Source organism: Hevea brasiliensis, chromosome 12 (genome assembly GCF_030052815.1).
Source record: "Hevea brasiliensis isolate MT/VB/25A 57/8 chromosome 12, ASM3005281v1, whole genome shotgun sequence".
Lineage (NCBI taxonomy): Eukaryota > Viridiplantae > Streptophyta > Magnoliopsida > Malpighiales > Euphorbiaceae > Hevea > Hevea brasiliensis.
In genome coordinates this window covers 9,786,436-9,801,935 of record NC_079504.1, presented here as the reverse complement: position 1 = coordinate 9,801,935, position 15,500 = coordinate 9,786,436, and the positions used below count along the sequence as shown (strand labels likewise).

Here is a 15,500-nt window from a genome sequence, read left to right as displayed (position 1 = left end):
TATTATTCTCCTTCAAATAAAATTTATAAGAAAAAATAATTTCTAAATCCTAATCTATAGATTAATCCATGAGATTATGTTTTTCAATGTTAATAAAAAACTACGTTTTACTTTTTTTAACATCCAACAGTATAATAACAAATAATTTAAATATAAATAAACAAATAAATAAATAAATATATATATTAATTCAAATTATTTTTTCTCATTTTAATTTATACTTTTATTTTAATTGTTTCAAATTATTTAGTTATTATTATTATTGAAATAATCTTGAAATTTATTGTTTAATAGCAATGTTGTGATAGTTTCCCTATTATATTTCTTTATTTTTAGTGTCTTTTTTTATTACATTATTAAAAATTAATATATTAAAAAGTCTTTGACCCGGTGCAATATTTTTTTAATTAATTAAATTTCTTGAATTAAAATGAATGCTAGAATCCCTTTTAAATTTTTATATATGTATTTTATTTTATTAATTTAATTTTTAAAATTTTATTTATTTATTTTAATAGTTAAACCATTTATATGTTCATAAAGAAGTTGATTTTCTTATAATTTTTACTTTTTTATTTTCAATTTAATTGTTTTTAATTATTTATTTTGCATTCATTATTAATGTTTTTCTTAAATCGGTTTTAATATTATATTATTTTATGATAAAATAAATTTTACTTTATTAATCTATTAGGCATTTTTTTTCCTAAAAACACTGCTTTAAAATGGTAGGATTTTGATTAAAATTATTATTTTTTGTTATAATAATAATAATAATAATAATATTTAAAATAATATTTATAAACTTTTTATAGTATTTATTTAGAGTTATTAGTATTGACATTCTGTTTTGGAAGAAGTAGAGTAAAGTAAGATTTTATAAAGTAAATTTTTTTCAAAATAAAGTTTTTCACAATTTTCAAACCTTCGTAATTGAGAAGACGAGAAAATTTTTTAAAGTATTTAGAGATTTTAAAGAGAAAATCTTAATAAATTAGAAAATAAAGGTTTTTAGATGTCTTCAAAAATTATACTTTAAAAAATATTTCACTTTTCTAAACACAAATTCAAAATTTTTAAACTTGAAACATGTTATTACTATAAAAACCCTACTCTAAACAAAGAGTAAATGTGTAATTATAAATAATAAATAATTAAATTTGCTTTATTTTTAAATTTTAATGTAGGTTTTAATATATTTAATTTATTTTTAATAATTAAAAATATTTTAAAACAATGTGCATAAATATTTTGAAACAATGTAGGTATACATTATTTTTATATCCTAAACCTATTACCTTAAGAATAATATTAGACACTTTTTTTATTGCTTTTTTTAAACAATCATTACTATTATTTTCTTTTATAACTATACTCTATAATTAATTTTTTTTTAAAATTATATGTTTATTCTATGTATTATAATAAATAAATAATAAATATATTATTATTAATATTAATTTATTTTAAATTAAACTATATACACATAATTAATATAATATAATAAATAATTAAAATTTTATTTCACTTGACTTATGACTTGCGCATAAATAATATGCAACATAATTATTTTTATATTTTTTTAAAATAAAATTAGATGTATTTTCAAGAAAAATATATTTTTATTAATTATATTAATATAATAAATATATATACATAAAAAAAAAGTCACATACGCAGCAGTGCGCGGGCTTTCAAAAGCTTGTAAAAAAACAAAATCACTGAATAAGTATTAATTATAATGAATATAGACACGGCAACAAATGTTAAAAAATACTAGTTATAAAATAAATAAAAATAGAAAAAAGGCAAAACATGTGGGCCTACTAGAAGAAGACACGTGCAACATCCCGGCAGCCACACGATACAAATCTACTGCGTCACAGCATAGTATCGAAACCCATTATAAAAATATCTTCCAAAAATGAACCGCCCTCCCGTGCCTGCAAAAAACGCGAATCTCCCTCTCTCTCTCTCTCTCTCTCTCTCTCTCTCTCTGCGCTTTGAAAGCGAAATCGAACTGCACAAAAAAAAAAAAAGAAAATCGTGAAAACGAATCCCCAACAGCACGAACCTGAATAACTGAAACCCTAACCCTAGCCGTGATTTTTTATCCTCTTTCTTTCCTTCCATCTTCGTGCACGCGAACGCTGAAACGCCACTGAAGAGTTAGATTAGGGTTTGCGTTAGGTTTACGTTTGGAAAATTAGGGTTTTGCTCCGCCGAGGGATTAATTAGGGTTAGGGTTTGGGTTATGGAATACGAAGGTGGTGGCGGTGCTTTAAGTGGTGCCGGTGGCTGGTCTCTGAGATGACCGGTGGCCGATGCCCCCGGCGGAAGAAGATGATGGGTAGGGGTCCCGACGGAGGTTGCGGCACTGAAGAAAGGCCTTGCCGCCTGATTTCTAGGGTTCTGGCGACCCAACAAGTATCTCCAACAACAAAAAAGAAGCCGTCTTCATGTGACGTTGATTTCTTCTCGCAGGCTCGTAAAGTTCTAAGCGAACGCTCCCCATTCGATGTCCCTGAGGACGGGTCGGGGTCCAACATTTCGGTTGGTAGTTCAAGCGTTTCTACTTTGCCTTGTGGATTGGCCAGTTTGCTGAAGCATTCTGATACCAGGAAGAGGCATAAGAAGTCACATTCTAGAGCAGATAAAAAGTCTTCGCGGGGAAGTGAGCGGTCCAAGGGAGGGAATATTTGGGTTGAAACTGAGGAGTACTTTAGGGACTTGGCACTGCTGGATATTGATGCTTTGTTCGACATATCTTCTTCAATTAGGTCTTTAGCTGCTAGTAAGTGTTTTTTGATTCCGTGCATTGGAAATGAGAAACATGTGCCAGTGGTTGATACAGAGAACTTGGATAAGAATGTGATTGTGAATTGTGGGAACGGAAGTGCACATGCAAATGAGGTCGTGGATAACAATGTGACTGTGAATTATGCGAACGAAAGTTCACATTTAAATGAGGTTTTGGTAAAAGACGAGGTGAAGCAAGAGGACGAGCAGTTCATGGAAATTGACAGTGTACGAGCTCAAAGTGACAGAGTCGAGTGTTTGTCTCAGGAGGAAGGAAAAGCTTGCTCCATTTCAGATATCTCCAGCGGCTTAGAGTGGCTTTTAAGTTGTAGGAGTAGGATTATGTTGACCTCGGAGCGGCCATCCAAGAAGCGGAAGCTTTTAGGTACGGATGCTGGGTTAGAGAAAATTTTGATTGCTTCTCCTTGTGAAGGGAACTTATCATCGTGTGATTTTTGCTGCAAGGGTGAGATGGGTAATGAATCAAACCGATTGATTGTTTGCTCTTCTTGTAAGGTCTCCGTTCATCTCAACTGTTATGGCATACAAGGGGATGTAGATGAGTCTTGGCTATGTTCTTGGTGTAAGCACAAGACTGTTGATGAGGATTCAGTGAAGCACCCTTGTGTGCTTTGCCCAAAACAGTGTGGTGCTTTGAAACCTGTTGGTGTGGAAAGTAGTGGGTCTATTGTTGAGTTTGCACACTTGTTTTGTTCTCTGTGGATGCCTGAGGTATATGTAGAGGACTTATTGAAGATGGAACCTATTATGAATGTGCAAGAAATAAAGGAAACACGGAGGAAATTAGTGTGCAATGTATGCAAGGTGAAGTGTGGTGCTTGTGTTCGTTGCAGTCATGGTATGTGTGTTGCTCCCTTGTTGTCCAATTACGGTTTTCTTTTTCTCGGTGGTACACCAGGTTGGAATTTGCAGCTAATTGTGCGTCTGTTACAGTGCAAAATGAATTCAGCAATCAAGTTATTTTGTGTTATATGGTGTAATTGTTGTTTTGTTCTCTAAATCCACTTTATATTTTCTGGTATGAACTGAAGGATGATTGCCATGTTTCTCTTTGGTATTAGAATATAAATGGAAGGATGAATTTGGTTCAATCTGCTTTTAGGCAGTACAAAGAAAGTCATTCGTTTGTAATTTTGTGCTTCCTGGTCTTAGTTGTTGAATGAGCATGTAGTTCCCTAAGCATTTATTGAGTATAATTGCAGTTGATGCTTAAAAGTCCTCTGGAAGAAAATAATTTTTATTGCTTTGAATGTAATCATCTGGATAATCAAATATTCATTTCTTTGGAGGCATGTAAAAATCATTGTAATGCCCTTTTACCCTGTAACACCTCGTACTATTTGATATGACACCTATTTCTTGTGCAAGCACCAGGTGAGACATGAATCTTGTTATTCTTTTGTTTTTAGTCTTAGTTGATGCTTTTGGAACTTACATGCATGTTCAAGTGCAAATCTCTTCGCCGTTTCTGCTGTTTATTTTTCTTTCTTTCTTCCTCTTTTTTTTTTTAATTTTTTATTTAAATTATCTTTGGTTACATTTTTGTGTCCTAGTATGCTTGCAAGTAGAGGGAATTGTTTTGCTGTAAACTGGTCTTTACTTGTCCTGTTTCCACCTTTGAGGTTTATGTGATCAATTCACATTAAATTTTAATCAATCCAGTGATTGGTTATTTCTTCCGATTCATTGATGTTTGTTGATGTACCAAGTGCATACATTGTTGACATTCATACCTTCCTTTTTATTGTAAATATATTTAGTATTTTAACAATTTAAACTATTGTGAGGGGGTAATTCACAAGGGTTGATGGCAGAGGGGGTCCGGGGGTTGAAACTGTTCAAAGCTACACAAAAGGGTGTTTAATGTCTCCTTTAACCGACTTGGTGACGGTTTATGTGAATTTGGTACATGTACCAATTTATGAACTGGAAATTCAGTGTTAGATCACTTTTTCTATTTTCTATTCAATTTCAATTGTGATAGTTAATTGGGAAATTTACATGTTAATTTATACTCTGTTACTTGTGAAACATTACTATAATGGATTTAGGATACTTTTGATATTGGTCATGTGCATTAGAGACCAATTATAATGCTAGTAAGGAGGGATAATATTGTCATTGCCATTTCAAAGATAACATTGAAGATGAATTCTAAACATCCAAAGGACCCTTCTCTGCACTGGTTAACAAAGTAGATGGTGATCCAGTGAAGTGAGGAATTGCTTTCTAGAACTTTTTACACTTCTGAAATATGTAAATTGCTCTTTAATTGTACATTCTTGAATGTCACTGGTTAATACATTTTGGGAGTGGGAGTGAGAGTGTGCACGAAGCTAAAATTTAATGATTGTACTCCGCATCACATTCGATTATCTTTCCCAACTCATTTTGCTGGCATATTGTTTTTTGCGTATTATAATTCTGTTCTTTTTATCCTTGCCCTGCACAAATGTTGTTTTCTTATGTCTAGACCCTTTTATTTGCCAGTGCCCCTTAATAATTTCCAGTTCGCTCAGCCTCCTTGGTGATTAATCCCACTCCTCCTTTTTCCCTCTCTGTTTGTGGGAATGAATGAGTGATCAGGTTTTGTTATTGTTATTTTGCTATAATGATTTGTAATTATCATTACAGGCTATTTTATGAATGCAAGGTAAGCTCCTTATTGTGAGTGTTCCACTGTGATTGATTACTTGTGGTTTTGTGCAATATCTGTTATGTGGCTGGGGCTATTGGTGTGGCTGCAGTTACGGTACCCTAAATTCTATGATGATTTGAACACTTCATTAATATTTGAAGAAGAAATTGAAGTAAATGAAGGCATCAAGGTTATGGGACCATAATGAGTGTTCTTGAGCAGGCCTTGCATTTAACTTTCGCTGTTCTTTGCAAGCCACTCTCTATAATGGGGCCTTTAAAAATTCTTTTCCCCTTTGGTAGCTGCTGGCTTCATGTTGCAGTCAATTCTTTTAATAATTTTTTTGTGGGTTAACTTGTCTGGTTATCATTTTACAGTTATATATCATGGTCTGTTGGAGCATTAGTTGTGTTTGGTAGTTCGTCCTTTAAGACTCTTTAACTTTTGCTCTTTTGGTTTATGTGTGTGAATATTGGTTGTAATTGTAAATTTGTAATTGCTTCTGGGTTGGTTTATTCAGGAACGTGTAGAACTGCATTTCATCCTATATGTGCAAGGGAGGCGAGACAAAGAATGGAGGTTTGGGGAAAATATGGATCTGAGAATGTAAGCTTTTTCTCTTTGTTTTATGCACTCATATTTTCATCACCTTTTTCTTGTTTTACTGCTGATGCTACAATTATGTTAGTAACTTCATGCGGTGACCTCTATGAGGTTTTCTTATTAAAATTTCATGTTTTGGTTTTGTTTGCTTCTACAGGTTGAGTTAAGGGCCTTTTGTTCAAAGCACTCAGAATTCCATGATGGTAGAGGGAACCCTCAATTAGGAGATCCTATTATAGCTATGAGAAGTGATTCATCCACTGCCAACTGTGTTCCATCTAAACAGTTGACAGACAAACAACACAAGTTAAAGATTGGCCATAATGTAGAAGCACCTGATTCGATTTCTGATAAATCTGCCGATAGTGAATCACAAGAAATTGAGTTATCCGATTCCAGGTTAAATGATGTGGTTATATCAGAATGTGCCGATGGGGATCAGATTTTTAACATGGGTATGTCTGAGAGAAGTGACAATGAGGACGCTAAACTTTCTGATTCGCTAAATCTTGCTCGGATTTTGAAAAAGGTACTAAGAAAATGTTTGCATGCTTGTGTTTCACTTGGATATGTGCGTCCATTCAGCTTTTGTGGAGATACATTAATTTGTTGTCTCTATTCAGTTAATTCTACTCTCTGTTCTTCTGCACTCCATATTTGAGTCATTCATCTGTAATGATGTAGTTAATTGATAGAGGAAAGGTCAACACGAAAGATGTAGCATTGGAGATTGGCATCTCACCAGACTCCTTACTTTCAACACTTGCGGTAATGTTAAAATTTACTTTGTAGTTTGTGACCATTTTATGGCCAGAGAAAAAAAAAAAGGATAAGATATTCATCGCTCTCTTCTGACTCTGTTTATCCTTTTTTCTGCAGGAAGACAATTTGGTGCCTGACTTGCAATGTAAAATAGTAAAATGGCTTAGAAATCATGCTCATATGGGTACTTTGCATAAAAATTTGAAAGTTAAACTAAAATCCACAATTTTACCAATGGCTGAGATAGCATCAGCTGATCGTTCTGATGGTGTAACAGTATTGGAGTCTGATATCACTGATCCTGTTGCTGTTAAGTCAGTTCCTCCACGGAGAAGAACGAAGAGTAACATTAGAATTTTGAGGGATAACAAAATAATTTGTTCATCTGAGGAATTTTCAAGTGACAGTGTGATGTTGATGGATGAGGTTAAAGTAGATCAACTAGCCAATGGAGAACCAGCAAATTTGAGTGAAGTATCTATCCCTGTTGAAAAGGTACTCTTATCACGTTGTCATACTTTTTTGTTCCTCCGAATGGTTCATATAGCAAGTTTATTATTGATTTTATCTGTAGTGTTTTGTATTATCAGAAGGTATATTTACAGTCTGTACTCGTTATTGGATGAGATGTGAACCGAATTTGTGTTTGACTTCTTCTTTTTTTCTTTTTTTTTTTTTTTTTTTTCTTTTTCCACCTCCCTTGGTGCTTGTCTTGTGTCTCAAATTCTCAATAGAATGTCAATATGTGATCTTGAAAAGGCATATGTAGTTTGTGCCTTTTGTAGTCATTAACCTCTTCTTTAACTATCTCAACTTAGATTCTGTGTCATCCTCTGTCAGTGGTTCTAGTACAAGTGGTAAGTTGGAAAAGCAAATGTAGTCCTAATACAAGAGATTCATTTTAAAAGTGGTCTTAATTGAAAAAGCGGATGTAGTTTCTGCCATTTTTCTCTGTTAACCATTTCTTTAACTGTCTCATGTCTCAACTTAGATTCTCTGTCATCCTCTGTCAGTGGTTCTAGTACAAGCAGTACATTGAAAAAGCAGATGTTGTTATAGTATGAGTAAAAGTAATTCATTTTAGAAGTGGTCATAATTGAAAAAGCGGATGTAGTTTCTGCCAGTTTTTGCTGTAACCTTTTCTTTGACTATCTCAAGTCTCAACTTAGATTCTCTGCCTCTGTCGGTGATTTAGTACAAGTTGTACATTGGTGTGACGCAGAAATAAAATCTAATGCACTACTTTAAACCAAAAAAAACTTGAACAAAAAATTGTTAGTGTTACGACATTTTGTCTCTTAGCAGAATTTTATTTGTATCAAGAAATTAAAAAAAATCTTATTTTTGATATCATGTATCCTGAATTTTGTAGGTAAAGAATTTATAATGTCTCTGGAAAGTTCGTTTCTTTGAGCTATTTTTGGCTGGGTACCCCATGTTCCTTCCTCCAAAGTCTTCTTATAGCTATGCTAGTTTGAACAAAACTGCAAACAGTAATGTTCTGTCATGTCATAAATTTTAAGAGAGGAAAAGGGAATAGCTTCCTAGTCCCTATACAAACATTAGGGGAGAGAAGACTATAGACATTATAAATTAGATGTTCCACCCCATGCTCAAAGAATAAATCAAGTTCACTGGATAAAAAACCAGAGTAATCACTCCATAGGCTACCAAGCAAGAATTACAATATGAAATCTCAATCTTTAATGGATCAATTTTCACCTTATAAATAACAAAACAGAATTGCTCCACGAGACAGAATCCCAGAACTTGAAATTTATGACATGATAGAACATTACTGTTTGCAGTTTTATTCAGACTAGCATAGCTATAAGAAGACTTCTGGAGGACGGAACATGGGGTACCCAGCTTGTAATGTCTCTGGAAAGTTCGTTTAGTTGAGCTATTTTTGGCTAGGTACCCCATGTTCCATCCTGCAGAAGTCTTCTTATAGCTATGCTAGTCTGAACAAAACTGCAAACAGTAATGTTTGATCATGTCATAAATTTTAAGTTTTGGGATTCTGTCCTATGGAGCAATTCTGTTTTGTTATTTATAAGGTGGAAATTGATCCATTAAAGATTGAGATTTCATATCGTAATTCTTGCTTAGTAGCCTATGGAGTGATTACTCTGGCCTTTTATCCAGTGAACTTGATTTATTTTTTGGGCATGGGGTGGAACATCTAATTTATAATGTCTATAGTCTTCTCTCCCCTAATGTTTGTATAGGGACTAGAAAGCTATTCCCTTTTCCCCTCGCCTGGTGCTTTCTGTGCTCACACTTGTAATTCACTTTTCCTAGCTATACTTTATTGACCATCTTTTGCTTGTTAAGCTAGACCAATACTTTTGTTGTTTCGTTAATTGCTTGGGCCCAAATAGGTGAACCACATTTAGAGTCGTGGCATTGGTTATTTTATGCATATATATATGCCTTGTACATGCACGTGTTGCATTTTTTTTTTCTTAGTTATGGATGGTGTTATTTTGGTGAGTGGCGGATGGTTGTATGGTGCCACCATCTGTAGAAGGGGTGTTACCAGCTTATGCATGATTTGCTAATAGAAACCTGCAATAGTAATTTATACTAAAAAAAGAGCATGTATATTTGACTCTAAATAATTTCCGTGATCAGAAAAAGCTCCTTTTTAATAAATAGAGGGAATCGTGGGAAACTCGAGCGTAGAAGAAGCTATCTACTGTAGAAGGAAAGAAGCAAAGAAAAAATCAAATAGTTTCTAAATATTAACTCATTTCGTAATAGTCAATGAATGGTGTGAACCTTGAGAAACCTTTGGGTTAGAGTTTTTTTATAAAGAAGCTTGTTTTAATTAATGGAGGACTACTGATTACAGCTTCTTGGTTTGTCGAGTGGTCTTTTTTTTTTTTTTTTTTTTGAGTTGGATAGTCTGCTCAATTTACAGGCTGTGATCTTTGTGTATAGCTTAAGGAAGGCTTTGCTTTGATTTTTGTGAGAGTGAAAAGTTGGGCTGAGGAAAGTCAATTTGGGTTTAAAATATTCCCTCTTTGATTCATTGGTAGGAATGAAAGCAGCAGCTTGTGGCCAACTGTGGATTTCATGTGCTTATTCTTTATTTTGTTGTTTTGAGGCTGTATTCCCCCCCGCTCTTCTGGTGCCATTCTAATTTTCTATAATCTTCTGCTACTTTTGTAGAAATCAATCAACCTTGATGGGTTTCGAAAGTCTTTGGCAGCACATTTTTCGAAACCTGGAGGTATGCTTTTTCCTAAATCATATTTTGACTTGATGCCATTATGTTGGACAGAAGATGTTGTATTCATGTTTAGTGTTTCTTGCTTGGTTGGTTCTTGATAGTTGTTCCTTGTGAATTTAGAGAACCTAAGGGCAATTTCTTGTTTTTGAAAATTGGTCACCCATCTTATCAGAGCAACAATAGCAGGGATTGTAGCATTAAATAAAGATGAAATAAAATATGATAATTGTTATGGATGGGAATTAAGATCTAATTTGAGGGAACTCTTTAGTACACTCAGCTTCTATCTGTTGTAATTCTGAAAAAGGGACTGTTAAACTTTGTGAAAGCATATTCCCCTGTATGGCTTAATATCCATTTATATGAGATCTATTACAGTTAATCTTGTGTGGGCTATTATTCTCTTTGCATGTTGTGGTATCCATGATGTATCTACTTTTTGGTTTATTTTTTCACAAGTAACACATATGTTGCACATGCAATTCTGATAATACCTCAGGTTGCACTCCTTTTGCAAAGGTTGAATCAGAGCATGCTACTGTTCCGCAGGAGGGTGATTCAAGTAAAGCAGATCATGCAAATCCTGTTCGTTCAGATATGAATCCCGTCTTGCCTGATCTCATGTAAGCTGTTCAATATGATCTGTATAGAAAGTTTAAAGTTGTGTGCTGTAAGGTGCTTTTTTGGAGCTAAGCTTCTATTTTTACTTTTCTTTTGATAAAATATTGTGAATTATGAGAACTTTTCTGAAATTGTTACATTTGTGGGCTGCAGAAAAAATGAAGAATTTTCACATTCGTATGTGCACCCATATATTCATAAGAAACTGTTGCAGATGCAGAATGTGCAGCTCGTAGAAGACGATGTTTGTGGGATGGAAGGTAGAAATAGCACAGTATATAAGTTTGATAGTAAAGATTTTCCTGTTAACGACATCCCATGATTTGTAGATTTTATATGTATTTCACTTGAGCAGGTTTGAGGGTGGGAGAAACCTGTAGTCTGGAGGCTTCATGCAATGCCAGTGTCTGCTGTGATCACCAGAATATGCATTCAATGTGCAATGACCTGTACAAATCTGTTGAAGTAAATCCAGATCAGCTGGTTAAGGATGAGAAAGTGGGAGTTTTTGAGCTGTCTCCAGCAGATGAAGTGGAAGGCGAAATTATTTATTTTCAGCATAGATTACTTGACAATGCAGTTGCAAGAAAATGCTATACTGGTCTCATTCTTTCTTCTACCACTTTCCCTTGGAAATGTTCTGCTTTGTGTTGAATGAAATAGAAAAGAAGCTCTAATACTTGTTTTTGTGGTTATTATCCTAGCAGATAATTTAATTTGTAAGGTTGCTAAGAGTATGCCACAGGAGATTGACATAGCCAGGGCCCAAAGATGGGATGCAGTGCTTGTCAACCAGTATCTTGTTGAGCTTAGAGAAGCAAAGAAGCAGGGCAGGAAAGAAAGAAAGCATAAAGAAGCCCAGGCTGTGCTAGCAGCTGCAACTGCAGCTGCTGCCTCCTCTTCTAGGGTTTCATCATTTAGGAAAGACACGTACGATGACCCTAATCATCAGGAGGTTCTTACTTCTTTATTTGAATTACTTTCTGGCTTTTGCCTCGAGAAAAAACTGGCAAACTTTTTCTGTAGAATCCATTATTTCATTGTGCTTTCCCACTTTGCAGAAATTTGATGTTTCTAATGGGAGGGCTGGCCTTTCTTCTCAGCTGATGCCACGTCCAAAAGAGACACTTTCAAGGGTGGCTGTTCCAAGGAATTCATCAGAAAAGTACTCTGATTTTGTTCAGTCAGTTCCTGATTTTTCTAAAGAGCATCCTAGATCATGTGATATTTGCAGACGATCTGAGACAATTCTGAACCCCATCTTAGTCTGTTCCAGTTGCAAGGTTTTCTGACTGAGCCATGGATTACTTTGTTTTTTCTTTATCTGTTTCTATCAGTAATATATTAATGTGCTTGAACTTACAAAAGCTTTCTGCCACCAGGTTGCAGTGCACTTGGATTGCTATCGTAGTGTCAAAGAATCTACAGGTCCATGGTACTGTGAATTATGTGAGGAATTATTGTCATCTAAGTGCTCTGCAGCTGCTTCCCTCAATTTTTGGGAGAAGCCCTATTTTGTTGCCGAGTGTAGTTTATGTGGTGGCACTACGGGTGCTTTTAGGAAATCTACCGATGGTCAGTGGGTCCATGCCTTCTGTGCGGAGGTAAAATTTTAATATGGAATATCTTATTGATATTTCTATTTTATTCCCTCAGCTTCAGTGACTAGAAACTATGTTTACCTATTTTGTCATGTAGTGGGTGTTTGAACCAACGTTCCGGAGGGGACAAGTGAATCCCATCGAAGGAATGGTATGTGTACATATCTTAGGTGTTCATATGGTTGAAGTTGTCCTTAAGCTAACTTGGTTTTACATTCGTGTTTACTGAATTATTTTAAGTTTGGAATACATGAGTATGACCTGCTACTACATGTCCATGCTATCTGTGACTTCTCTTGCAAGTTATTTTTTTAACATTTACTTCTGTATGTGATGCATGCCAGGAGACAGTTGCTAAGGGAATTGATATTTGCTGTATATGCCGACGCAAACATGGTGTCTGCATAAAGGTGAGTTTTTGGTTTGATTGATTAATAATGTAATCTTTTTTTACGGCCTGTAGTAATTTTTAATGAAGAATTTAGATAATTTAATCTGTTGCAATTTTACTCTGCAGTGTAGCTATGGTCACTGCCAAGCCACATTTCATCCCTCCTGCGCTAGAAGTACTGGTTTTTACATGAATGTAAAGTCTCTTAATGGCAAATTGCATCACAAGGCATATTGTGAAAGGCATGGCTTGGAACAGAGGGCAAAGGTTTGAGCTGCTTTTTTATGCATGAAGTATTTTGTGCTTTTATAAATGATGTGATCATTTTGTGTTGCTTGATTTAAACAGGCTGAATCTCAAAAACATGGAGTCGAGGAGCTTAAGAGCATGAAGCAAATCAGGGTATGGGAGTGCTCTAATTATTATCGTCTTTGATGAGATGTTATTGAACTAAGGTTTTTATTTTTTTTTAAATGCCCCCTCTTTAAATAAAATCTTCTCATTCATCCCCCATGACCTAACCCCTTCCCCACCCCCCCTCCCCCTCTCTCAATTTTTTGGATAAGTTAAGCTGAAATTTAAGGTGTTGGCATGTGTCATTAGAAAAAAATGCTATTAAGAAGTTCAATACTGTTATTTGGGGGCAGAATTTAAGTTAATTGTTTTCTTTTTGAATGTTTCTTTGCAGGTTGAACTGGAGAGGTTACGTCTTCTTTGCGAGAGAATTATTAAACGTGAAAAAATAAAGGTACCTTTTCACAGAATTAGTGTCCTAGTTTTAAGTTGCCTCGCAAAGCAGCAAATCAGTAATTGTTTGTGTTAGAAGCTGTATTATTGCACAAGCTATTTGCTGTTAGCATTAGGTGGTTTCACCTGCTTAGAACTTAGCCATTAAGGTATTTTGATCTGCCTAGAACAGCGAAGAGTGTTGTGTTGCCGGATTGTTTACTTCAACTGTGGTTAATTCTTACCTGGGATTTTCTTATTCTACACTGTATCATCCTTCAATTTTCATTACTTTGTTAATTGTACTTTCTCTTGATACTATTGAATCCTCAGATTGGAACATGGTGATAACACCGAGTTGGGTTTCTTCTCTTCATCATTTTCTTCCTTCCTATCACAAATGGGCCAATTATGACCCATTATTTTGTTTTTTTGCTGTTTGGACCAACATTTTGCATGAATAGAATTTCTTTATAAAAGGGTGATCATCTTTTCCAATAGAATTCCCCATCTTTTCTTCTAAAGGACAGCTTACTTTATTCAACATTTTTCCTTTTGGATTCCTGCACATTTTTTTTATGAAGAATTTTCTTATTGGAAGATGAGGGCTTATTTTGGAAGAGTATATCATGTGCGCATTTGTTTTCTTCTGAATTCTTGCAGCGGGATTTGGTTCTTTGCTCACACAGCATACTTGCTTGCAAAAGAGACAATGTTGCTCGTTCTGTGCTTGTTCATAGTTCTTTTTTTCCTCCGGATGTTAGTTCAGAATCAGCTACAACATCCTTGAAAGGCAATGCGGATGGGTATAAATCATGCAGTGATGCAATCCAAAGATCAGATGATGTAACAGTGGACAGCACCATTTCTACCAAGTATCAAATTAAAGTTGTCATGGATGCAGATCAAAAGACAGATGACAGCTCCACATCCCAAAGCCATTTTACCCGAAAACCTATGGAGAGGATGTCATTTGCCGGGAAGCAAATCCCTCATGGAGCTTCCCTTGCATCTTGTAATCCGTTGGAGGAGGGAGAATGGAGCTCAAAATCAAGAAAGGTATGGAATTGCTTTTGTACCGTGAGCTTTTTTGTTTCACTAGGATTTTTGGTGTAAACTTGGATTACTTATTGCGCATATCAAATCACAGCGTTTTGAGACCTTTGAGAAAGAGCTGGTGATGACATCAGATCAAGCATCTATGAAGAATCAGCAGTTACCTAAAGGATATTTTTATATTCCTGTTGATTGCCTTCCAAAGGAGAAGCAGATCAACCAGGGTGGAAATTCTGGTGGACCATTAGAACAGCACAGGTAGATGACGGAGACAAATATTGGGTTCCTGATTTGAGCACAGGGTATCGGCAGCCATCTGTCGAGGACAACTGCCTTCTGCCAAGGAGCTAGGCTATTTATCTGTTATTGGATTTATGGAGGGAGAATGGCAGAATGGCGCTCTGAGATGGTGTATCCCCTTGAATAGAATTAAGGTCCAGGACAGAGCAAGGGAGTTTTAGCATCATTGTTGTATATTCATTGTGAGAGTAATTGTACAGTGAGGGTTTGTTCAATTACATGTAATGCGGGCGGCTCGAATTCAAGTATATTGATGCTTGTCTCTTGTGGTTGGGAAGCTCTGCTGCTTGTATGTTTATGCAAGAAATTAAAAGGTGTCACCTACTGTGCTTGCGCTGTAAAGTTGATGTAAATATTTCTACAGTATCAATCTCAAAGAAATTGCGCTCAACTTCAGATTGATGAAGCGTCCAACTTGCCCTCCGAATGCAGCCACATTATTTTATTTTTTCTTGTGGTTGTTTTCCTTGAGATTTTTCAATTAACCGACCATGTATTATTTAGTTGCAAAAGAAAACCTATTATTTGTTGTTTGTATATTTGATGAACGGGATAAAATTTCTCGTACTTGAGGGGATTTGAGACGAGTAGAGAAACAAATTGAACAAGAACTGAAGTAAATAGATCATTTATCCGATTTTATCAGCAAAATTTGTTTTTTTTTGTTTTTTAAATTGAGATTTGCAGTTTGAATTCGGAACTCCCAATTGAGTAAAATAACTAAAAGTAAACCCTGCCGGTATT

The 15,500-nt window shown here is 35.0% G+C and overlaps 1 protein-coding gene across 3 annotated transcripts; it reads left to right on the top strand.

Annotated features, from left to right (window-relative positions):
• The first annotated feature begins 1,937 nt into the window (after positions 1 to 1,937).
• LOC110647110 (uncharacterized) lies at positions 1,938 to 15,407 on the top strand. Of its 3 annotated transcripts, XM_058131031.1 has the most exons (20): positions 1,939 to 3,658; positions 5,979 to 6,064; positions 6,219 to 6,590; positions 6,746 to 6,829; positions 6,941 to 7,007; positions 7,101 to 7,318; positions 10,001 to 10,061; positions 10,561 to 10,684; positions 10,836 to 10,942; positions 11,038 to 11,283; positions 11,390 to 11,637; positions 11,744 to 11,965; positions 12,065 to 12,286; positions 12,381 to 12,434; positions 12,628 to 12,693; positions 12,801 to 12,941; positions 13,023 to 13,076; positions 13,363 to 13,422; positions 14,064 to 14,459; positions 14,551 to 15,407. In XM_058131031.1, exons 1-20 carry the CDS (start codon positions 2,311 to 2,313, stop codon positions 14,716 to 14,718), a joined length of 4,344 nt encoding a protein of 1,447 aa, XP_057987014.1. In that variant the 5' UTR covers positions 1,939 to 2,310; the 3' UTR covers positions 14,719 to 15,407. The 3 variants fall into 3 exon arrangements, with proteins under 3 accessions (XP_057987013.1, XP_057987014.1, XP_057987012.1); XM_058131030.1 differs by having other exon boundaries at positions 1,938 to 3,658; positions 6,941 to 7,318; positions 11,786 to 11,965; XM_058131029.1 differs by having other exon boundaries at positions 6,941 to 7,318.
• The last annotated feature ends 93 nt before the right edge of the window (positions 15,408 to 15,500 follow it).

Excerpts from the sequence above, each read along its gene's own strand:
- LOC110647110 (XM_058131029.1), top strand. The coding sequence starts at position 2,311 with ATGACCGGTGGCCGATGCCCCCGGCGGAAGAAGATGATGGGTAGGGGT. Across the intron at positions 10,943-11,037 it reads CGATGTTTGTGGGATGGAAG|GTTTGAGGGTGGGAGAAACC; the intron begins GTAGAAATAGCA and ends TCACTTGAGCAG. Across the intron at positions 13,077-13,362 it reads AGAGCATGAAGCAAATCAGG|GTTGAACTGGAGAGGTTACG; the intron begins GTATGGGAGTGC and ends GTTTCTTTGCAG.